Source organism: Ambystoma mexicanum, chromosome 14, assembly GCF_040938575.1.
Source record: "Ambystoma mexicanum isolate Mex_15411 chromosome 14, UKY_AmexF1_1, whole genome shotgun sequence".
NCBI classification, from domain to species: domain Eukaryota; kingdom Metazoa; phylum Chordata; class Amphibia; order Caudata; family Ambystomatidae; genus Ambystoma; species Ambystoma mexicanum.
Window position 1 is genome coordinate 188,310,448 of NC_090940.1, and position 25,965 is coordinate 188,336,412.

Here is a 25,965-nt window from a genome sequence, read left to right on the forward strand (position 1 = left end):
GACAATGGGTTGCTCAACATCCTCATGCACTCACTGAATGGGACATTATACTCCGAGACGGGCTGCCGTTTGTCCAGGACAAGCTGTTTCTTCCTACCTGCGAGGTACGCAATCAGGCGCTTGCCTGGTCGCATGATGCTGCCATAAACGGCCATCCCGGGCAACAACGCACCCTTGAATTGTTACATCGCTGGTGCTGGTGGCCATCCATGAGAAGAGACGTAGAAAACTACGTAAACACATGTTCTATATGTGCACAATGCAAAACACGCAGAGGACGACCATTAGGGTTACTTCTGCCGTTACCCATACCTCCCAGGCCATGGCACACCATCTCTATGGATCTTATCACTGATTTACCCCGTAGGCAAGGGTACAATACCATATGGGTTATTGTCGATTCATATACAAAAATGGCCCGTTTCATTCCCTGCACGGGCATACCATCGGCCCCAGCACTGGCTCGCCTGTTTTTTAAGACGGTTTTTTGTCTGTTTGGTTTACCACAAGTCATTGTATCGGACCGGGGATCCCAGTTTACGTCCTGCTTTTGGCGTGCTCTTACCAAACTCTTGGGTATTGATGCTCGCTTCTCTTCGGCGTACCATCCCGAAAGCGACGGGCAAACCGAGAGGGTTAACCAAGCCCTAGAGCAATACCTGCGGTGTCTGTCCCTTCAGTTCCAGGACTCCTGGCCCATACTGCTCTACCTTGCTGAGTTTGCATACAACAACTCTCGCCATTCAGCCACTGGGTTTTCCCCCTTTTATTCTTTGTATGGGCAACATCCGCGCGTCCTTCCTCTCCCTGATTTCTCATCTGCCACTCCTGCCGCCAACGCCTGCGTACGTGATCTAGCTGGTGTTCATGCGCAAACCCTGGTCCATCTCCGTGAAGCGCAGTCCGTGATGAAGGTTAAGGCGGACCGTAGGCGGGCTGAGGCACCGGTGTATCAGGTGGGCGATCGGGTGTGGTTATCGACCAGGCACCTGCGAATCCCTGGTTGTCGCAAATTGTTGCCTCGCTTTGTGGGTCCCTATCGGATCATTAAAATCCTGAATCCCGTGGCCCTGCGATTGTCTGTTCCAAATGCTTGGCGGATCCATCCGGTCTTCCATGTGTCCCTCCTCAAACCTTAACTTGCTTCCACTCGTGTCCTTGTTCATCCCGCCCCTGTCCCTGTGTCCTCCCAGGACGTGTTTGAGGTCAGTGCCATCCTTGGATCACGTTTCCATAGGGGTCGCCTCCAGTACCTGGTGGACTGGCTGGGTTATGGCCCCGAGGACCGCTCTTGGGTTTATTCCCGTTATGTCCAGGCACCGCTTTTGGTGTCGCAGTTTCATAGGGATAACCCGGCCAGCCCACGTGGTCGTGGGCCTTTGAGGGGGGATTCTGTCACACCGCCCCCCGCACAAAAGACACGCCCCTCTATGTCCTCCTCTCAAGCAGCACTCAAAACCACACATCCCAACAGAGGTACCTTTCTGCCTCAACAGGTTCCACATTGTAGGGCACGACATGGCACGCTTGACAAACCTGGAGTTTATCGCCCTTCACGTTTGTGGCAAGTTAATTGGAGGCTCCTTCATCACAAACCATCACGCTGTTCACGGAGGACTGTCCGACACAACACGGCGCGGATCACGTGACTAGTTGCCTAGCAATACTGCAACGCTTTGGTAACTTGCGTCACGTGACCGTTGTCACGTGTTTCCCTACGTCGGATAAAAGGAGTCCAGTTACTGACAGCCTTGCTTCACAGCTGTTCTTTTGGGATCACGTGTTGCTCGCGCTTCGTTCAGGACTTTCACTTTGGACCACGGCTTTTGTACTACGGATTATTCTTCGTCTAAACCCTGTCAACTTTGGAACTTTGGATTTATTTGGCTGCCGAACTGTTTTCCATAACGGACTGCCTCGTGTCTTGCCCTTAATTGCCTTGGAACTTTGATCATCTGTTGTCGACCCCCACGCTACTCTACGGACTGCCTTGTGTCTAGCCCTTATTTGTTTTGGACCTCGGTCCTGCCTTAGGTGGTTGCCTGCCAGGACTTTATCAAGCTTCACCCGGACCTGTTGTCCTTAGAACCTCCCTGGGTCCACGCTCCAACACTCACAGGTATTTCAGTGGTTCAGGTGTTTGTACTCAGATACTGCATTCTGTAACATTACATAACCATATACCTTCCCTTACAGCTCTCCAGGGGTTCTTCCGGTTGTTCCTGCGTCCTGACTCCACGGACTACCATCTTTGGCCCTAACATTCATTCTGACAGGTATTACTGTGGATGTCAGTTTGATATTTGGGGACAGAGGGATAGCCCATACTCTGCACGACCATCAACTTTGTAACACCTATAAACCAAAAGGATAAAATTGCACATTGTTTAGGGGGCCCATGCAATGAGACCCCAGACCCCACAATCCCCCCAATAAATGTCATTCTGCCCAAACAATAAAACATTTTTTTTAAATGTACATTTATTTTATTTATATAGCGCACACTCAGCAAAAAAGGGCTGTCTTCAGGCCCTTTTTATAGACTGGGAGGGATGTGCATGCTCGTAGATTGAGAGGTAGCTCATTCCATAGCCTCAGGGCTGCATGTGGGAATAACCCTTCTGTCACACAGGAGCATTTGGAGCATCGCTTCACCAAATGAGGTGGTGTTGGAGCACAATATCCTGTTAGCAGGCAGCCAAAGATGTTTGGCCAGATATTCTGGGCCCAAGCCATAAAGGCATTGGTGTGTTATGCAGTACACGCGGAACTGGACATGGCTATTCACCGGCAGCCAGGGCAAAGACCTTCCGGCTGAGGAGACCTGGTCTGCCCTGCCCAACCGCATCACAATGCGCACAGCATTATTCTCGACCACCTGTAATCAGAATAGTTCCTCTATGTTTACCCCCAGTAGAAGGCTAGCATAATAGTCCAGCCTGGCCCCTATAATAGCGCAAGCAATCACAGCGCAATTGGTGTTGCTCGAAATGGGCCGAAGCTGGGCTAACAGTTTAAGGTAGTAAGGGGAACTGAAGACTAGCCTGCTCATATGTGCTTTCCTTGACAACTTTTGATCAAGGGTGACTCCCAAATTCTTAACCTTAGATTGTGTTTTAATTGGACATCCTGCTATGTTGAACTGGCAGTATTCCTGACTGAGTTTCCGTAGTTGGGGAGCTGTACCTTCGACAATAAATTCAGTCTTCGAGTCGTTGAGTGCTATTCTAGTCACCTGCTGCACCCATGCTTGTATCTCCCAGTAGATACAGTTGAGGACAGTGCAGTCAGTGGCACAAGGCACTGTGAATCATCAGAGTAATTAGCATAAATGATCTCTGCTGCATCCAGTTGTTGAAATAGTGGGAGCATGAAGATATTAAACAGGGTTGGTGATATGCAGGAACCCTGCGCCGCGCCACTGGAGACCCGGACCTCTTCTACCAGTGAGTCCTGGAAGAAGACTCTCGCAGTACGGTCCGATAGAAAGGATTGAAACCATCTTACTGCTGCAGTAGAAAAAGGTGCTGTGCTACATAGTCTGTCCGCGGGGATGGAATGATCGACAAGACCAAATGCTGCGGAAAGATCTAGTAGCACCAGTAGAGCCGAGTTCACTTTGTCAAAGAAGTTGAACATAATAGTCTTCAGGTCAAGAAGAATTGACTCAGTGCTGTAAGCTCGTCAGAAGCCCAATTGTTTTAGCCCCAGAACTTTATATCTAAGCAGGAACGCCTCAATGTGTAGCTGTGCCGCTTTGTCAAGTATCTTGAGCAAATAAGCAACGTTCGTTATAGGCCAGTAATTTCCCAACACGTTCTGGGCAAGAGTTTTTTTTATTTTTATTAGAGCGGAAATCCAGGCCTTTTTGATGTTAGTGGGGACAGGACTTTCTTTAAAGGAAAGCTTTATGAATTTAATGAGGGGCAAGTTGGTTGCCACATTCTTTAACTGTTGAGGCGGGACAGACATCCCCCTTACAATTAGTTTGGCTGAGTAACTTAGAGATATTGCTCGGTAAAGGGCTTTGGCATAGACCAATATTGGAACATGCCGGTGGAGGGGTCCCATTCTGTTTGTCATAGCCTGATGGATAGATGTACACCAGCTAGAATTTTTTATCTCCCGTGAAGAAACTGGGCAGGGATCCTCCAGTTCTTTAAGAATTTTAAATAGTTCCCCAGCACTGGAGGCTGCTCCAGAGATTCTTTGATCGTATTGACATTTTTTAGCATTTAGAATAGCTTTTATATATGCTTTTGTCGCGCTAGCGTGGGTAATTTTATCTTCTTCGATATGGGTTTTTTCGCACTGTTTCAGTGCCCTGAACTTAGATGTTCGTAACAAATAAATATCGGGAGAGAACCATTTTCTGTTTGGTCTGTCTTTAGATAGACAGACTTGTTTCCAATGGGGTCAGGTGATTGGTAGCTCATTCAAGGGTCTCGCAATAAGCCTTTGCAAGCTCTTCAGCAGTGTTAAGTGAGTCTAAACTGTTAATAGTGGCAGGTATAAAAGGGGCCATAGGGTCCGTGGTCAGTTTCTGAAAGTTACTGAGATCTTCTCTGATTTATTTTGCTGGAAACTCGGAAAAGACATACTCCAGTCCAGGAGGTAATGATCAGACCAGGGAAGGGTTACGCCCCAGGTTGGTAATGGAGGGATGGTTCTATGTCATTTCATCGTCCGGCATTTCAAAGCCTGCAATTTAAACCTCCCCCACCCCCCAATCCACCTATATTTTTCCTATACCCAACCCCCCCCCCCCCCCCAACTACTCATCTGCCTTTTCCCAACCCCCCTAAAAAATGTGATGAACTGTCACACGTTTAAACTGCAGGCTTTGTAATGCCTGACGATAAAAGAATGTTGTACCTGGAGAGATTCTGGGTGAGTATCCAGTATAGGATTCTTCCCTTAACATGGCTGGGCATCCTAACATGTTGAGTGAAACTTAGATCACAGAATATTTTGTTTACTAGTGTCGATTTGGAATCCAATGTGTCATCATAGCCCAGATTGAAGTCACCCAAAATCAATGTTTTAGACTTAGGTTTGAGCCTGGCTGCAATTAGGTCACTGAGATTAATCAAAGTCTGGCATGCTCTGAGGTGGCCTGTAGATGAGGAAGATGTTTACTGTCTTGTTGGGATTTATTTGTTGCTTAGCCCATAGTAGTTCACAGTGTGCCATGCAGATGTTATCAATGTTCCTAATACGTAGCGAGTTATGGTGTAGTAGGGCTACACCCCCCACCAACAATCCCTTTGGCATGATCTGTTATCAAAATAATGAACTCTTTGGGCAGGGTGAGTGTTAACGCGGGTGCAGCAGCCTCATATAGCCAGGATTCTGTAATGGCACAGAAGTACATTTTATGCATCTTAATGTAGTCAGCTACATCTGCTGAGTGTTTGATGAGAGATTGTGTTTAGGAGTATGCATTTTAGTTCACCCACATGTCTCGAATCATTATCAGCGGGATGTACTTGCTTGCCATTACTGTTATAAGCTGTAGTTACTGGAGGAAGGAAAGGAGGCTTGGTGGCCTCCGCAGACTCCAGCAATGCGGACCGTGTGGGAGGCAGTAAAGGGTTCAGACATAGGAGAGGTTACCTGTTCTGTGAGAATGAATACCATATCCGCATTTATAACAGATGATCTGGTCTGCCGCATTGTGCCCATCATAACTGTATCCCTCTGTGTGAGGAAAACATTACCTTTCCCTCCTTTTTGTTGTAGGACCCACATGTACATACTTTTACCCATGGTCCACACACCTTTGAGATGCATACTTGCATACAGATCATTACAAGTAGTGTGAAAAATGGATGAATTTTAGCACATGCTGTGCCCTGGGTTCTAAAATGTATGTGAAATGCAGTTTCCTGAGGAATTGTGATTTGTGGCTAGGACCCTTAAAACCAGTTTTTGAAATGTTGGCAGCTGAGCACAACAGTTAATTATTTTCACATTCTAAATCCTGAATAGGAAATTGCCTACAGTGTTGAAGCTCAAGGATATCCAATTGGATTGTCTGTCTCCCTTCCTGAGCCCACATAATTCTCCATTTGGCACTGGAAGGATGTGTACATAAGAGCAGAGGCATTAAGAGGCCATAAACCGTACACCATCTTACTTACCACCCGTTCCTATCCATTCACCACCTCGTCCTACAGGACATAAACCTGGACTCCAACTTCTTCTTCTTCTGTCCTCTCTCCAGGGATAGAATAAGAAACATATGCCTTGCCCCTTCTCTATCTTCCACTTTTTCCCCACTCCCTTTATATGTGGTCAAGTAATTTTATCTCCTGCATCTCACCCAATCTATATCTTTCAACAAGTCTCTCATGCCCTTCCTCCCCCATGGACACCATCTCAGGAGATTGGAGCTTACGACCACAGTTTTGTTTTTTCATATATGGTTATATGGTGATTGTTATGTCGACCTCCGACGTCTGAAAGACTATGCCAGCAATTGTACCTTTGACTTCCACATTACAAATGGATCTCGGCAATGACCTCATAACTCAATGAGCTATCACTTATTTTACAGCTAAAATATTCTTCCAACTCTCATGTCCCTCTCTGCGCTACATATGCTTCTAATCTCTAGGCTTTCACTCTCCCACAAGCTAATTCTTCCAAAGTGTCCCTTGCCATCCTCCTGTTCAAACCCATAAACCTTTTTGGCCATTCCTACTCCTCCTGCCCCCCTTTTTCCCTTTCTTCCCTGTGCTACCTGTGCACCTCCATAATTATACTAGAATAGAGCAAGAAGAATCTGTGCTAGTGCTGAGCCAGCGTGGTGCTTCCAGCCTCCATGCCCTTTACCCAGCAGTGCTGTGTGAAACTCACTGCACAGTTTTCTGCGCTGCTTGTGAATTTCTTTTAAAAAGGAGGCATCTTGCAGTGGAAGGATTTTGCTTCTAATTTCTGGGAGGTGTTGGCTTCGTTCTGTGCCGTAACCCTGAAAAATTAGTTTCATGGTATCAGGAGAAAAGTAATTGGCCGAAGTGAAAACCAATTTGCAGCAAAGCAATTTTTTTGATTAGAAAAAATATTTGCGCACTATTTACTCCCATGTTATTGTCTTTCTTTCTCATGTTTTAGATAAACGGAGTGGAAACACGGTTCATTATTGGCTGCTGTTGGACAGAATCGTACAGCAGATTGTCATTCAGAATGATAAGGGGCAGGATCCCGACCTCTCTCCTCTGGAAAACTTCAATGTGAAAAATGTGGTTCGAATGTGAGTCCTAGTATTATATTTTATCCTTCATAATCCAATTCATCCGTATTGCTATAGACTTGTTAATAGTCTATACAAATGAGTGCCATTTACACTATTGTAGCCTGAATGTGTTCGGTACCCATATCTCGCATCTAGCCTGATTGCTTTGGCAAACCATAAATCTGCCCCCTCTTTAGGCCCTTCTCCCTCTGTCCAGGTGTCACAGGTCTAGGGTTGCTGCATTTACTGTTGTAGCCCTCTATCCAGGTGTCCCAAATCAGTGTTATACAAGGGTTTACTACCCCTGGTTCAACAACCACAACCAAAGGACCCCTAAGATTAATAACAAAAAACACACAGGAGCCAGAAAGGAAAGGGCAGTAAACAAAACAAACCACAAAGGTCTTCAACCAAAGTTTCAACAATCCACTACCTCACCAACTACAATCGACAACCAACCTCAAACAACAAAGACTAAAACCCAAGAACCAGGAAACGCACCAATCCAAAGAGGGACGCCCACTCAAAGGAATACAACCCACAACTCGAACACCATGCCTCACCACAAGAAAGACAAAGAAGCCAGAACGAACAACAAATAATAAGAAAACCCAAACTGCTCTGGAAGGTGCCGGCCAGCATGATCCCACCACTTTTTAAAACTGGGTAAAAAAACGCCCAGATGGCCGGAGGAGACATACAAAGAGCAGAGCAAAGACAGACTACATTGCCCGCTTCCTCTCCACACACGACTGCGAGGTAAGCAAAGACAAATCAGCAAGAAATAACTGCCAGGTAATACGTGTTACAAATATAGAGCCTACCAGGACACCAAATGCAACACAAGTAATAAACCATCCCAACCCGGTCTACACCATGGACAATACCCCAACCAGAATCAGGGACAAACTGGAATCCATTACCTTCTACACGCCCTACATCACCAAAGACTGGAAAAACGGATGAGTAGCAACACAATTCATCACCCGGAATGAACCAAAACAAACCACCCCGCCATAATCCTCATCAGTGCACTCGACGAAGAGACCGATCACCAGAGAAACACACCGCCCAACTGTTAAAAACCACCAGCAACAGAAACCAAACCAAACTAACAGTACAAACAACAACCCGAAAGGAAAATCAAACAAACTACACTCCAGCCTTCTCAATGGTAGATCCATGGCAAAACACTCAATAGAAATCCATGACCACCTAAGCTAGGTGGCACAGACATGCTTTCTCTTACAGAAACCTGGTTATCAGACAACTACAAAGCCATTGTGAAAGAAGCGATAACGGAACAATTTTAAACTAATGCACGTCATCAGAGAAAACCGAAGCGGAATCGCAATCGTACACAAAGCACATCCGAGCATCTCAACTCATCACAACCAACATAGAAGGCTGTGAATTCCTCCTCAAGATAGAACTGAACGACCAAACCAACATAGTATTACTCCTGATCTACAGACCTCCTTCTTGTAACACCAACTTTGCAACGTAACTAGCAGATGCAGCTGCCATTTTATCAACCGATCACGACAACCTAGTCATACTAGGAGACGGGTTAGGACGAAATGTCCGAATAAAATTTACTGACCTTACAAAAAGACCTAAAACACATACCATCAAAAGTTCGAACTACCAAAAGTTTGAACTTTTTGTGGTATGTGTTTTGGTGGGTCGGTAAATAAAACATAAATAAATAAAATCCAGGGGCTGCAGGGGTGTCCCCTGCAAGACCCCGCTCACTACACTGTACAGTATAATAAGTGGGGGTTGTGGGGGACACCCCGCAGCACACCCGCCAAAAGAAAGAAAACAGGAGTTTTCCCCACATCACCCCGCTCACTATACTACTATGCAGCTGCCAAAAAAAGGACCCTGCAGCGCTGGTTCACGATCACGGAAGAGAAAGGGAACCGGAGCAGCAGGGACACAACGCGAAGGAAGAAAAGGTAAGTAGGGTGGTGGGGCTATGTTGGGGGTGGGGGTGTGATGTGGGTATGGGTGGAGGTGGGGGTGGATGTATGCATGGGTTTGTATTGGATGTTCGCATGGGAAATGTACGAATATTTGTGGTGCATACATTTCCCATGCAAACATTTCCATCGAAGATTTTTCTGCCCCGAGCAAATGACGCAGATCCCCAGGAGACTTCAGCATCTGGTTTGAAAACTCTCTGTGCACTCCTGGAAACTTTACATTTCAAGCAAATAGTAAATGGATCCGCCCACAACACTGGACATACCCTGGATGAAATTTTCTGCAGGGAAGGACTATACGTATCCGCGCCACCTACACCAATGGTATGGAGCGACCACTACTTGATACCATTCTACATCCCATCCCAAACCCACCTACCAGCCGGAAATAAATTGCTCCATACCAGCAAGAAAAACTGGAAGAACCTAGACCTAGAGGCCCTAAAAAACAATGTAGACTCGACCCTCCCAGGCGAAAGAGAACCCACTGAAAAAAAACGTAGACAAAGCAGAAGGCAGTTGGATCACCAAGGCCCTTGATCAACTGGCACCTGCAACACCAACAAGAGCTGGCAGCAAAATGCTTCACAGAAGAACTGAAAGAACTCAAAAGAAACCACTGCAAAATGGAAAATAAATGGAGAGAACAATACACCTGAAAACACCAAATTAAATACCAAAGACAACTCAAACTATGCAGAGCAACGGTCCTCAAAGCAAAAAAGTACTACTAAGCCGCAAGAATATAATCGTCAAACAATTCCATAGAAAGAACTGTTCAAACTCATTGGAGATTAAAAAAAACCTTCCTGCAAGAATTCCATCCTCCTGACACAAACACTTAGTTACATCACCAACCACCTGAGATGAAAAGTAGATACAATCCAGGAGACCAGCCTAGCCTGGGCAAATAGGACCATGACTGCTGGACCGCAGACAGTGGGTGAGACGCAGATTACAGCAAATCTCACCTACCTAGATCCAATCACAGTAGAAAACTCTGCCACACTGATCAAGGCCACCAACCTTGCAGGATCCCCAAGGGACCCCTGACCTCTTCAAAGGAAACCTTAACCACAGAACCCCACAGAACCCCAGCGACACACTTCCGGAACCTAATGAGTCTATCACTCAAAAGAGGAATAGTACCGCCCTCCTTCAAATCAGCATACAATAAACTGATAAAGAATCAGACCGCAGAAGACCCAAACAAATATGAACGGATATACAACCTGCCCTACCCAGCAAAGATCCTGGAGAACCACGTGTACAAAATCTTTCTTAAATGCGTTGAAGCACACGGAATACTCGACCAATCACAAGTTCGCTTCAAACCAATGAAGAACAGAACCTGCACTCCTATCAATATGTGATGACCTGAAAATAAGCGCAGACGACGATGCCCAGTCGGCCCTCATACCATTGGACATATCAGCAGCATTTGACACAATCAGCCATGCAACACTAATAAAAGTGGCTTACCTCATTCCTAACAAACCCGAAAGAACATACTTACCACCCTTCATCTCAAACATCAAAAATATATCCCATGGAGTCCCACAGGGATCAAGCCTCTCTGCTGCTCTTCAATATCTACATGTGCCCACTGATGAAAATCATTCGAGCCCACGTACTTAGCCGTTTAACTACGCAGATGACACACAACTGATTGTGAAAACAAACAGAACCCAGGAACAAAAGAACAGGCTCAACAACTGCCTCTCAAACATTTACAAATGGATGACAACTAAAACCTTTAACTGAAACTGGCAAAAATGGAAATAATGCTCTCACCCGCAGGATTCGACCGAGGGGAACCCACAACTGGACTGGCCAACCGGCATGAGAACACAACCAGAGGACTACCAAGGTAGCAAATAACCTAGGAATACACATGGACAATGAACAATCCCTGGAACCGCAAGTCAATATAATCGGCAAAAAATGCTTCTTCCTCCTATGATTGCCCAGAGGATTACTCCCCTACCTTTCATTCCCTCACAATCGTATCCCTTATGCTCGCAAGAATTGACTACGTAAACAGCCTCTACCTAGGAATGCCAGAAAGACTCACCAAGGAACTCCAAAGGGTGGAAAATACTGCAGCCGGAACCCTATTTAGACTAAACTGAAAAGACCACATCACTCCAGCACTCAAAACTCTTCACTGGTTACCAGTAAAAAAGCACATCGAATTCAAGGCACTCTGTATCGTCCACAAAGTCTTGCACAGACAAGGAACTGAATTCCTCCAAAACAAAATAAGCCGTATCGACCAGGAAGGGACCGAAGAACCAGCAACGAACTACAAATAGAGGCAAAACAGTAAGAAAAAAGAAGATTCGGTGGAACCGCATTCTCATGTCTAATTGCGAACATCTGGAACACCATGCCCAAAGAAATTAGAACCACAGAAAAACATTTTATCACCTTCAGGAAATATCTCAAAACCTGGCTATTCAACAGATAATTATAACCTCGAAGTACACCGGCAACAATAACATCACAGGCAAAAAACTAGAGTGAAGATAAGATGAGCCAAAGAAACGCAACCAAGAACCGGGCTAGATATCGTCCAGCAGCAACCAAAGAGCCACATCAGAGGCTCCAACAAACAACCAACTTACTAACCCATTCTCCCTGCCCTGCTTCGCCAGCATAACTGACTCCAAACCAGACCATGGACAAGCCACACTACACATAAACAAGACAAGAAACAATTCTATATTCACACCCAGCATCTCTAGATGCTGAAACACACCTAGAGGGAACCACCCACATAGCCCATAAAACCAACAACACAATTACACAACAAGACACCGGATAATGTTAAAGCTATGGCCATCCGTGTCTCTGGATCCCTTATGGACACGATCTAACCAGTGTGCACAACCAAACCCACCACAACCCCACACAGCAGACTAACACCAACACAAAACACTACCACACACACTCAAGGCACTGAATCTTACCCACATGGTTACAACACACAAGGCCTCCCACACAAACTCCCACATGCAAAACAACACTCACAGACGTCACCTCCTGGAACCTCCTGGTTCTGAACCTATAGTCTCACCCTATCTCTACTCTCACTAACCTCCCCACCCCCCGGCCCTCTCTTACAGAGCCACGCGAGCGCCTGGAGATTGCCCCTGGGTGTTAGCGGTGCACGGTATAAATTAGCATAACTATTTAAAAATATATCCTACAAACAAGTCATTCTTAATGTTTAATGTATTCTTATAATTCATTTAATAGCCGTTTTCAATGCATCCTCTTGCCTGCTTTACTATGAACTGCACATCATTTCGATTGATTATGCAATGTACCTCCCATTTTGATTTTACATTTTTTGAACTTTTTAACATGTAAATGGCCAGTCCAGCATCATTGGTAGATGAAAATATAGAGAGCCAAAGTCCTTTTAAGCAGCAGGAGAATTTGATGCACTTTGAAAAAGTCTAGAAAGATGTTCGACAGCAGTCCAATTTGCAATGACCGCTGATGTACTTGCATAACCAGCATATTGGGGTGGGGAGGGGACTTCTGTGGCGACCAGCATCAGTTGAAAATTCACAAGACGCAGAATAGGAAGCAGTATCCATATGGCTGAAGACCTGATTTTAGTTATTATGGGTACATCTACAGTTGTTCTTCAGAGGCACAATAAAAAAGAACCAGAAAGGACTTACTTAAAAATGATTTCTCAGATTTTGGTAAATAATTAATTTCAGGCACTAGGGAAATACACTGATGGACCCCCTTGAATGTCTTTCTGATTAATTCCTGCCATGGTAAGAGGGGCTTGGAGATGGTCAGCCTTAGCGGGCACATGTTTTTTTATTCACCATCCAAGTAAAACTCATTCCGCATAGCAAGCTGTCCAGCCTCTCACTTTCTCACAGAAATGGAGATCTGCTACTTTAACCCAGAAGCCTTGGTTGTCTCTGTTACCTTCCCTTTTTAACATAATTGGCTGTATGAAGCATGTAAGGAAATTGCTAATTTGTACTGCAATTAGAGCACATCATTTATTTAAGATCTTGTCTCGGATGTTTAGGTTGTTTTAGACTTTCACTTTTAGTGCTTGGCCAAAAGCCTCTTTCAAAATAAGTCTCTTAAATATCCTGCTTCCTGTTGGGCGTCTGTAGAATTCACATATGTTGCATGTGTGCTGTAAAGGCATATGATTAAACACTGCCTTCCCATGAGGCCAGTGAAATGAGGCTGCTACCCGATAGTCCCACAGTGGCTAAATAGGCTTCTAGTTATGTGACTGTAGCAATGTAATATGGGATGATGAAATCCGCAAATCTGATTGCTTATGCAGATTGTTTTTATATATCTACCTTTGTGATGATTTTGATTAGTATTTGATCTTAAATTCATACAGGCTGGTAAATGAAAATGAGGTGAAACAATGGAAAGAGCAGGCAGAAAAGATGAGAAAAGGTAAAACTGACGACATTGAAATGCCTTACCATAGTTCATGTTCATATAACATGTAGCAATCTATTAACCACATTACAATGCATTTTGCCACAATCTTTGAATGTTTTTTGAAAGTCATATTTGCTCTTCACACTACAGTGTGGATGGGGTCCACTAAACACCAACCTTAAGGTGTGCACAGTACAGGTACTTGGGCTACAGTTTCTGATGTTTTTGTTAAAGGCTGATGTGACGAATCTTCGTATGACGTCCCTTCTCCCCTAGTGCGAGTCCCTTCCCATGAGGCCAGTGAAATGAGGCTGCTACCCGATAGTCCCCCTGGGGGTGGTACTTAGCTGGAGGATCGCATGGGGAGCGATTCCCCCATATGGGAGTAGGGACAACTCTTCTGGGAGAATGTGGTATGGTCACAACACATCCCAACCTTCCCCATTCTCTGAGCACAGTATATTAGTCCCACACATGTCCATGTATCTGTGTAAAGTAGATAATGAATACTTTATCAGAACCTGTTCCTCCTTCCCCCTGCGCCTCCTCCCATTTCCGCTCCTTCCAACTCCTAGCACCTCTGCACTGGAACTACCTTCCTCTCGCAAGCCGCTCCACCCCTACCTTCTCCTCTTTTCGCACTTCCCTTAAATCTCTCCTCCTCCATTCTCCTCCTTGAACCCCCCTCTCCATCCCCTCCCTCCTTATTCTTTCCGCTTGACTATCTCTCTCCCCTCTCCTACCTCCTCTTTCCCACCTCCAACTCATCACCACCCTTACCCCCCCCACCCAGTCCCACTCCCCTACTCCCCCCTTTCCCCTTCAGTTAATTGCTCTTTTCACTGTTTTGTTGAATGATTCATATTGTAACTTTGCTTCCACCGTTATATTGTTTGTTTTATGTACTAAGTTGTTCCACTGTACAGCGCCTTGGTGTAAGGCGCTTCATAAATCAATAAATACAAATACAAACCACTGAGATGAGGAAGAGTAAGGACCAATGGACTAAAGTATATTTGAAAACTGGGACGAGGAACAGTCCAGTCAGCCCAATAAGGAGTGTTCATACTTACACTGAGACACAGATAATGTGCAGAGCCACGACGATTGCCCCACAGAACCACAGTAAGCATCCTACTCTTTATGGACATTGCACAAGTATAGAAAACGAGAAAGGACTCACAATGGTGTCAAGCCCTCCTTGGAGGAACCGCGAGAGCCAGCAGGGTCTAGGGAAGAGAGGAGGCAGACCGGGACGCTGAGGTGGGAGCAAGCCGGTGTGAAGCAGGCCCAGTGTGGATGGACCACTTGACGACCTGAGAAGAAGCAGCTCCTGGCATCCCTGAAGTCTGGGAAGCAGAAGCCACACCAGCCGGAGGATGTTTTCCCCTGTGGCGCTGCTGCAGACCAAAGGGAGATGCAGAGAGACTGGAAAGCCTGACAGCAGATTGCAGGCATCCAGGAACACGCAAGACCACCGCGGACTGCAAGGAAAGGTACATGGGTTGCAAAGGAGGCGTCGGGGGGTGGGGGCACAGCGGGGTTAGGGGCGCCCAAGAAAGTGGTCAAGAAACCTAGGAAGACAAAGAAGCTGAGAATCTAGGGCCTGGGACCCTGATGGGAGAGAGAGGAAATTTTGCCTATTGGGAAAAGCACTGTAGTACTTTGTAGCAGAGTGAACCACGTCTTATCAGAAGGAGAAAGTAGGAAGTGTGAGTCTGGGACATCCAACTATAAAAGTAACAAGAAGCATCCTCAATGTTCTTCATAGTCACAGTACCTGAACGCGGATAAAAAGACTAGGGGAAACAGTCATTACCCCAGGCATTTTGAGCTGGCAAAGCCTGAAAAGCACAGGGCAAGACACCCCCTCCGACCCCGCAGCATTTAAAGTTGTGCTTTGTAACGCCTGAAGAAATTGGGGGAAATAAGTCATTTTCCCTAATATTGCGAAACCAGTTGAAGAGTCTGAAAAGGTTAGGGGGAAGGAGTCTTGTCCTGAACACTGGTGAAGTGGACATTTGTGAATACAAGAGACTTTATTTCATTGATTTAACGTCGAGAGAAGCCAAGAGAAGAGTTTCGGTGAAAAAGGCCAGGGAAAGGGAATAGTTTCATCCTGATGTTTGTGAACATTGTCTGAGAAGCCAAGGGAAGGGAGTCATTACATTGGCATTGTGAGAAGCCCAAGAAAGACTGGGGGAAGGGAGTCTTTCCCCCTGGCATTGTGAACTTCATGGTAGAAAGCCAGAAGGAAGTCGACCATCCTAGCACTGTGAAAAGTGTTGAGAAACCGGAGGAAGGTTATGGGAGAGGCTAACATCCCCTATAACACTGTGGAGATAGAATACTTTCTCTTTCCACGTGCATTGGTGGAGTGGCTAGCCAAGAATATTTTTGGAACTTTTGGTTTCGACCTTTTTGAAGAATATTTCCTTTTTTCATCACCCCAAAGTGAACTTTGATCTATTGTCCAGAAGAAGGGAGCCATTCTTCTGGACCAAGAAGCTCACCCATTACTTAGTTTAATTTGGAGTGTAAGGGAAGGTAATAGGTTTTTGACACACAACGGTGGACTACTTGTTTTTGACGGACATCCTAGTAATTTCGCCAGGTAGGTTTTTCTCATTTAATTTTTACACAATTAAAGTTTATAGCCAAATATATGCCACGTGTGTCAGTCTCCTACTTCTACACCCTTACACAGACCTCATTAAAAAAAAATGCCAGAAAACAAACTATTTGGAGTATCCATGACAAATCCTCACAAAAGGAAGTCTGTATAAATTAACAACACATAAATGTTATGTTTGCAGCATGTTTTGAGTTGTCATGACTTCAACTATAAATCAAGCTAAATAGAAATGCTGCTGAGAGCTAGAATTTCTCAAGCATTCTGCATGTGCTGTCACCACCAGTTCCTTGTCATAGAAAGTGTTCTATACTGTTCCTCTTCTGTGGAACACAACTGCAGTTGAAGTATGGCCTGTGTTCACAGTCCACATAGCAGCCGGTGGTTGTTTCATTCATAGTCTGGTCAGATGTGCAGTGTGTTCTACAAATTAGAAAGATTGGGCATAAGAAGGCCAAAAGAGGACACCGAGATTTCAGACACCTAATGCATGTACGTACAGATGTTTGGGCCTTCAAGAAATCTCACAAGACTTATATTTTTTTAAAGTAAAAAGCACCTGCACATTTCTTTATTTCCTCTTCTAAAATGCCAGAATGGTAAAGATGGTAGTTGAAACTAAAGCAGTTCCGTGGATGTACTAGCCCATCACTCAACTACATTTTATAAATTGCTCTCAAAGTAAAGCCCACATGTGTGCCTCCACTAAGTGTTAAACTGCAAACTCTCGATGGACATACAGCCTTAAACCTGTTCCAGGAAGCCCACAGAGGGAGGTGACTTTATTTTCACTCTGTTTCTGGACTATATTGGCTCCTGAAATAATCCTCTCTTGCTTCAGTATGCAATTGCTCGTCTATCAGTTTCTACTGGCTGAAATGTGCCGGACTTCCGTCATGCCTATAGGACCTTTGGTGTCTGAGAACATTTCTTTCCGATTGCTTTCTAGCACGCATGTGAACAAATAAATCATATATGCTGTCATTCAGCAGATAGATACTCGCCCTTTCCTGCTGTGTTCTTTACATTGTGGGACTTGGACCTTTGCTTTTTCCGTTATAAACCTGGACTACAGGGCCCAGAATGCAAATAAATAAATGAGTCTTGGTGGGGCAATTGCTGAATTGCAGTGGACATGTTGACATCGATCGTGCGAATGCTTGTCTTTGGCTCTTCAAACAGACACCCTTTGCAGTGCACAGTACCAGTATTACCATTATTGCCACGTAGAATAATTTAGAGGAGGCCTTAGTTGATGTTTAGTTCCCAATGGAGAGATAATGCAACATATAGTGGCATACGTGCTTTATCTTCTCATTCAAGATGGCAGATAGGAGCAGAGCTATGGTCCCGCCAGTGGGACATACACACAGGATATTGACACAATCCAACTGTGTCCCTACATTAGACTTTGGGAATAATAACATTGATCATGCCATTGCCTGCTGTGAAGCATCACCTAACCTTATTTTCTGCAACCAATGCCATCATCTGCTTAACGTAGTGGGGTAGATGTGTACAGTTGCGTGTTAACGTGATGCTGAGCTGTGTCACTGTGTGCCGCTTGTTGGCTTATAAGCTCATTCAGCCGATGCAGACTGTTGTGAATGTTTCCGCAGTTTTTTGTCATGGGTTCAGCAAATGACTAGCACTGGGGGCATCCTTTGTGTATTTCATTTGTAGACTGCACTTATTTTGGTGTAAGATGTGTACAGCTCATTTTTCAGTTGTCATATTTGGCCGACAATTGTGTACTTTTGGATGTATTGCATATATCATCTGTTTTAAACATCTTATGGACTAAGAATGAAACATGGGTGGAAAATGTTTTCAGAACACACGTGCGATGACTCATCACTCAAGTCAAACTATTCATTTTCCAAAATTCCATATTTCCACATGCAATGTTGTGGGGCTTTATAGCATTTCATACTTTAATAGAAAGCCAGATTAACTGAGTGGCATACATATAAATGAGTAAATTGTGGAGGGACTGAGTAGGTGTCCCTGTGTTTTATTAGGGCGCAGTTTGCCTCGAGAAACGTACTCCCGCTTACGGAATAAAGACTGAAGCAGAAGATCTGAACTTGAGTTGGGAACAGCACTGAGCTATTGTTTTAACAATGTCCTTCCCAAAGCATCACAATTTGAAGTAAAGCTAGGAAGATGTTGGATGAAGTGGGGAGAGAGTCATTTTAAGGTTTTCTTTCACTGCAATGCTCTTGCATGTTATTTACTGGTGTGCCTATAATATGCTTTAAATCCTATGTACCATAGTTATGATGTCCTTTAAGATGATATCCGTCAAGGCGATCCTAACACGATTTGTGTTCAATCACATCACCCCCCCCCTATTTAGAGCAACATGAGCTGCAGCAAAGGTTTGACAAGAAAGAAAGAGAATGTGATGCCAAGACTCAAGAGAAGGAGGAGATGATGCAGACCCTGAATAAAATGAAGGAGAAGCTGGAAAAGGAGTCCATGGAGCACAAGCAGGTCAAGCAGCAGGTGGTGGATCTCATGGCCCAAGTGCATGAGCTCAGCCGGGTAAGTGGCTGTCAAGCGTTTGGCATTTCTGAGATTGTTTTGGATATGAATCATTAATTACACAGCACTAATGAGTTTCTGGGTGGCATCTGACATTTTTACAAGGTGACAAAAGTTGACTTTGTTCCCACACTTCATGAAAGGGGTTGCCTGGGAATAGTATGTACATTTAGGCTTGACGAGTTTGGTGCCTGTCAACATCCCACCCAGCATCACTTGCTGCTGCTGCTGTCTGTGTGCACAAGTTATCTCCCTTATTTCTTTTTCAGTAATTTAAATAAAATTATTGCGCATAATCAATACTATAGGATTTGATACAACCACATTTGAGATGGTCTGTGGGGGCGGCTTGCGGACCCAGTTCTACTGAGTCGTGGGGTTACCGGAGCTAGCTCTGAGGCCTCTTTATCGGCGTCCCTCAAAAATAAAACCGGGGTGTGCCCCGTGGCCTTGGTTGGACTTAGTGTTACCGAACGGATGTTCGAGGCCCACACTTGTAAGGCTGTTACAGGACCTGCGTCCGAGGTCCCTCGTACAGAGGCTAAGGTTGCCATTTCTGAGAGGCCTGGCAAGGCCTTACCGGTGAAAGTTGTTTCTCACCGTTCCCGCGGCGACACCAGAACTGTTGAGGGGGCAAAGCAGGAAAGTTCTTCCTTTACCGGCAGCGCAGAGGTCCATCCTGAGCAGGCTAATTTGGCTATTGGTATGTCGCAGAAACATTCCAGGCCTCATAGTACCGGCTCTACCGAGGTTCCTTTCGTAAAGGCTAAAAAACATAAGACCCCTGATCCATCGACGAGGACCCCTGCCTCACTTCCTCATGTGCCGCAGTTCCCCTCAGGTGATGGCAAAATGGCGGCTGTTCCCGCCACGACCACGGCGGCCATTTTGAGCGCTTTCCCTACAACTGCGCCATCGGCCTCAGGTGTAGGGCTTGGTTCTGTGGGTGAACATAAAATTCCTTGTGCGCATCCCTTTCGGCCAGTTTATGACGAACGCTCGGATGCCCCTTCCGCACAATGTTTTGTTGCCTGCGGGGTCGGCACCTTTGATTTTTGTGCATACTTTGGGGGATGGGCCTGTGTGGCAACCCTCCCCGTTGCGTCCCTGGAATTATCCTCCTCATGAAAGGCCTCCTCCGTTAGCTACAAAACAGTCCCCGGAGGATGCTTTTTTCGGCAAATTTCAGACGGTCATGCGTACCGACCCCATGAGGGAATATTTCAAAGGGCTTTTTAGGGAGATATGTCCTCCCGCGCCTCCGGCTCCACCTGTTCCTCCGGTGATCCCGCCGGCACCTCCATTGCCTACAGTGCCTTCCCCGACTCTTCCACCATTACCCCCATTGTCCCCGTGGACAAGGCAGCGCCTGAAACTGTTCAGCAGGATCCTGACCTATCGGATGACGCGAAGGGCGATCAGGACGACGAGGATCTGCCCCGCTCTTTTAGAGCTTTCCATGACCGGGTACTGGACATGATGAGCTTCATGGATGTTCCGGTGCCCGAGGCACCCGCTCCGCAGGAGGGTGTGCTTTCTGGGGTGTTCACCCTATCTCCTTTGGAGCGTACCGGCCTGTTCTTGTATAAGGACGTTCTGGCCGAGGTCCGTAGGGTTTGGGAAAAGCCACACTGTGGACTTTTCGTCAATAAGAAAATTGACGTGCGATACAGGCTGCATTCGTCGGAAGAGGTGGCCCTGTCATCTTGTCCGCCCCCCCTCCTCCACGGTGCCGGCGGCGGCTACCTTACAGTCCAGACCTGCAGCATCCTCTTCCATGACGGCTACTCAGGTTCTGGGAAAGGAGGACAAGCTTCTTGACTCCCTTGGGAGGAAGATTTTCGCAAATTCGGCCTTGCAGCTCTGGCAGGCCAATGCCGAACTAGTGTTAGCGGGGGCTAATATGCGGATGTGGAAAGGTCTGTCGGAGTTTGAGGAGTTCATTCCGGTCGAAAAGCTGGAGGATTTTAAGGCGGGCTTATCCGACGCCAGGGTCTTGGCCCAGGATCTCCTGGATGCTGCGGCTCACCACGTAGACACCTCGGCTCGGGGCCTTATGCTGAGGGTTGATACCTCACGACAGGCGTGGCTACATGCCACCAAGTTTTCGAAGGAGGTGCAGGACAAGGTGTTCGACCTTCCGTTTGACGGTAAGGAGCTGTTTCATTCTACAACGGATGTAGAGCTGACCAAGACAAAGGATAGCACGCAGACAGCTAAGTCCTTGTCAGTCATGGTTAAAACCCCCTTTAAAACCCAGAGATACCTGTCGCAGTCGGGCCTCCCCGGGTTTCAGTGGCTTCCTTGACCGGAAATCTCGGAGAGTGGATACCCCTTTGGGGAATAACGGCCAGACACAACAGCGGACTCGTTTTTTCTCCTGCTCCTCAGTCTCCTCCTTAGGTTCAGGTGGCAACACCACTGAAAAACCTACAAAATGAGGGTTTGCTGCGCTCGCACGAGACCCCGGTGGGAGGACGCATTGCGTCTCATTGGGAGGCGTGGCAGACCATCACCGAAGACAAATGGGTCTTGTCAGTCGCTCGGGCGGGCTTCCGCTTACCCCTACCCCACCCATCAACCCTCCTTTCCAGCTGTCGGGATCGCCCTCCCTGAATGCCAAGGTGCAGAAGCTTCTGGACCTCAGAGCGGTGGAACCCGTTCTCCTTGGGGAACGAGGGGAGGGCTTCTAATTCCGGCTGTTTAAGGTGCCCAAACCCAACCAGGCTGGCCTACGCACCATCCTAGACCTTTCCCAGTTCAATCTTTCCCTACCCCAAGAGAAATTCAAGATGATCACGCCCAGCCAGATACGATCTTCCTTGCAGAGGGGCGATTGGCTCAGCGTGGTGGATCTCCAGGATGCATAAATGCATATTCTGATTTGGAATCCACACAGGCGATATCTCTGTTTCTCTTTGGGAGAGGAGCACTTCCAGTTTCGAGTGCTTCCTTTTGGCCTCAGCTCGGCGCCGCGTGTCTTCACGAAAATGATGTCGGTGATTGCAGCCTATCTTTGTCTGCAGGGTATCCATATGTATCCGTATTTAGATGACTGGCTCTTGCGCAGTCTTTGCCCGTTGAAAGCCGCGTGCAATCTTCAGTCTCTCCTTCAGCTCCTGTTCCATCTTGGGCTGTCGGTGAACTGGCGGAAATCTTCCATGACGGTCTCGCAGGACTTGATTTTCCTGGTTTTCCGCTGGAACACAATCGACTGCAGAGTGTACCTGACCAGGGACAGAATGGCGGATCTGTTGCCGATCTGTTAGCCACGTGTCAGATGTTTGCACAGTCAGAGAGCATGTTGGCCTGGTGGTTCCAGAGGCTTCTGGCCCTCATGGCCTCGTGCATGTGTTGGCTCTTCCTCTTCTCAGTCTCAAGATGAGGTGTACTCAGATGGCTCTTCGGAGTTTGTGCCGTCAGGCTGTGGATCCGGACTCCAAGTTGATAATGATTCCGGCTTCCATGAGAGTGGACCTGGAGTGGTGGTCATCTCTCAGCAACCTGTCGATGGGTGCGGGGTTTCAGGACCCAGACCCTACGGTGACGGTCACGACAGACTCCTCCCTGCTGGGGTGGGGTGCGTTGCTGGATCTTCTTCAGGTCTCTGGTCGCCTCAGGACAAGCTCCTCCACATAAATCACCTGGAGCTTCTGGCGATCTTCCTAGCGTTCAGACCGATCATTGCCAACAAGGCGGTCCAAATATGCACGGACAATGTGGTGTTGATGTATTACATCAACAAGCAAGGGGGAACCAAGTCTCCCCCTCTCGTGGACCTGTCCATCCAGATTTGGGAGTGGGCTGTTCTTCATGGTGTTTGGCTGCTTGCAGTGCACATCCCGGGCCAGCTGAATGTCACAGCGGATGCCCTCAGCCGGCGGACAATGGTCAGCTACGAGTGGGAATTGAAGGCGGAGGTCCTCTCATGGATTTTCCTGCGTTGAGATTCCATGGAACAACATGAGGGTTTACGCGTTCCCACCTCTGCCTCTGGTTCACCAAGCAATTTGCAAATTGAAGAGCTCGGCGAACTGTCCTCTACTACTCATAGCCCCGTGGTGGCCGGCCAGGTTTTGGTTCTCAGAACTTCAACACCTGTCGGTGTAGCCACCGATCGGGTTACCAGTGACCCCTGATCTTCTTCACCAAGGGGAGCAGCAACTGTGGCACCTCTCCCCACAATCGCTCAGCTTGGCGGCATGGTGCCCGAGTTCAAGTCTTTAGAACATCTTAACTTGTCTGCGGATAACATGCGCATTATCTAGGCAGCCAGGAAACCCTTGACTAGGTCCCAGTACAGAAGCAAATGGCTCAGGTTCTGTCATTGGTGTTTAAGCAAGCAGTTAGACCCAAGAGGGGCTACAATTGACACAGTACTGTCCTTTGCATCCTCCTTAGCAAAGTCGGGTGTCCACGTTCTGTCATGCAGATCTTACCTTTCGACGGTTTCCGCTTGCCTTTCTACGGATCAATGCTCTTACTCTCTGTGTAACCCAGTGGTTAAGAGGCATTTTGCAGGTTTGACACGCCTCTATCCTCCGATTCGTAGTCCTCACCCGTCATGGGATCTGAATGTGGTCCTGACGGCGTTGTGCCATAAACCTTTCAAACCGATGGCCACTGTGGACCTCAAGTACCTATCCTGGAAAGTGTCCTTTTTAGTCGCCGTTACGTCAGCAAGGCGGATGAGTGAGCACCAGGCCTTGTCGGTGGAGCATCCCTTCTAAGTCTTTCAAAAGGATAAGGTGGTCCTATGGACAAATCCTGCTTTCCTGCCGAAGGTGGTATCTGAGTTCCATCTGAATCAGTCGATCTCCCTGCCAGTCTTTTTTCCGAACCCTGTCTCAGAGGCAGAAAGGGTTCTGCATTGTCTCAATGTCAGAAGGGCTCTTAAGTTCTATCTGGACAGAACTTCCGAGCTTAGGACTTCTCAACTGTTTGTGACCTTTGGTAACCCACAAGGTAAGCGGGCATCTAAGGCGACTATTTCTCGGTGGATCGCCGCCTGCATTACGGAGTCTTTCACTGTCCAAAGGCTGAAGCCTCCGAAAGGCATTCATGCACACCTGGTGCGGGGCAAGGCAGCCACGGTTGCCTTTCAGAAATATGTCCCCTGGGAGACCATTGCTAGGGCAGCTACTCAGGCCTCCCCATCTGCTTTTTGTAAGCACTATTGTCTAGACATGAGCTCAAGAGCTGATGCTCAGTTTGGTCAGGCTGTGCTGAAAAACCTTTTTCAATAAGGGGTATTTCCATCCACCCAAAGTTCCTGTTAGGAGTGCTTGGGAATCTCCCATAAGTATGGAGGAAAGGGGACGGACGTAGGAGTATAACCAGGTTACTCACTGTAGTGACCACCTTACTCCTAGTCCACTGTCCCCTCTAATAAGGTTCCTCTGTTATTGCTAATAGGTCCTAGACCTGGTGATGGAAAAGGACTGATGGGCGATGCGTGGGGCTGAGCCGAGGTGGGCAGGGTTGCGGCCGCGTGCCGGGCCCCACTCAAGAAAGAGAGGAAGGGCACATTTTTGCAAAATGTTTGGATGCTTTTTACAAAGTGCTCCGGTCCCGTCCCACAGGACGGAGAGATGTCCCATAAGTATGGAGGAAGGGGGACTATGGACTAGGAGTAAGGTGGTCACTACGGTGAGTAACCTGGTTAATTGCTATGATTCCTATTTTTGCCTTTCATTCGAATTTCACTTAAAACACAATCCCTGCATAACAGTCCTTGTTCATATGCCACATATTATAAAGATGCTCTACTCTTAAACCTTCTAAACTTGCCTCAACCTGTCAGGAGATCTGGTTATTGGATTACTTGTCTAGCGTTACTGGTACTGTGTGCTTGTCTGTGCCTATTGCAAGGATGGGCAGAGCGAAGTAGTCTCGCTGGTTTGCTAGACCCATTGTGACGATTTACACGAGAGTGAAGGGAAAAGGGTAGGTGAAAGGTTGGGTGAGGATAGGATTCTGTGGGTTGATATGGTTTTATGCCAAAGGGATTATGTGGGAGACACCTTATGTAGTCCAATAGTATCAGCCTGTGTTCTGAGGCACGCAAGATTGTGATGTGGTAATGTTAATCTGGAAGGCATTATTTGATTTGGTTAGATGGGGTTCGTCCATCTTGGTGCTGCCTTTTTTCTGAACTGTTGTGTTTTATTGGTGTGAGGATGCCAGAGCTTCAGGCGTCAAGTTCTGTTGTGTTGCGAAGATTTCATTCATGGGGGTTTGGCTTAATCTCTTCCATTGGATTTCTGAGTTCTTCAAGGTTTCAGGGATTTCCATCTGCTGGTGAGGTTTGTTGCATGGCTTTTGTGTGTCCCGAGTTTGCACATATATGTGTTGATAATAATAGGTATAATTATATTATGTTGCTCCATAGTTCCTGAATGGTGTGGTGTTATCTGGTCTTTGCAGAATATTGCATAGACGTTGTGACCTATGGTATGCGTTGCCTCTTTTACAATTTGTTTGAGGTGGAAAAAAGCCATCTAGGAGGTGAAACTTCTGGGCATGGAATATTTTTTGTTCCTCAAACCAAATGTTTGAGGATGTTTAGTGGTGTATGTTCTAGCGCCAGGTTAGTCATCTGCATCTGAGGTTTTCTGCATAGGCTGGCTTGTATCAGGGTGGTTTGTAAATAAGTACGGAAGAGGTTGTTTTATGATTTAGTGCAAAGTGTATCAGGTGTCCTTCACAGTACAGGAAACCATTCCTGTGGAGTCAACATTTTTAGATGTTCCTTGTGTGCCATGCTATACTGCCTACTTTTTGGCCAGTCCGCTTAGCATGAATGAGTTTAAAGTGGTTTAGAACAGATATGTGGGATATTGCCTTGTCATCTGAAAACCTGTTTCTGTTAAGAAGAATGTCAGTACCTCCTTCGCTAAGAATTTCATGATTCTCCATTCTGTGCTTGGGAATAAAGGGGGTGTTGATCAGGCTGCAGTTATCTGGTCTCCTGCAGATGCGTTCTGTGTCCTTGTCTGCCTTGTATTGGTCCTGTCCATGCTGTGCTTACAAGGGTTCAGTTTGATGTGAGGTTGGTTGGTTGTGGGCATGGGCATCTGCACCAAGGACGTTGCCTCCTTATAACAGGATACATATTT

General features: G+C 46.6%; 1 protein-coding gene across 4 annotated transcripts in view; it reads left to right on the plus strand.

The window, feature by feature from the left end:
• DAAM1 (dishevelled associated activator of morphogenesis 1) overlaps positions 1–25,965 on the plus strand; it is an 896,952-nt gene that overhangs the window by 716,083 nt on the left and 154,904 nt on the right. For all 4 annotated transcript variants that reach the window (XM_069638889.1, XM_069638892.1, XM_069638891.1 and 1 more), the window contains 3 exons: positions 7,117–7,255; positions 13,622–13,680; positions 18,660–18,847. In XM_069638889.1, coding sequence (XP_069494990.1) covers positions 7,117–7,255; positions 13,622–13,680; positions 18,660–18,847 — 386 coding nt within the window. The remainder of the gene's footprint in view (positions 1–7,116; positions 7,256–13,621; positions 13,681–18,659; positions 18,848–25,965) is intronic.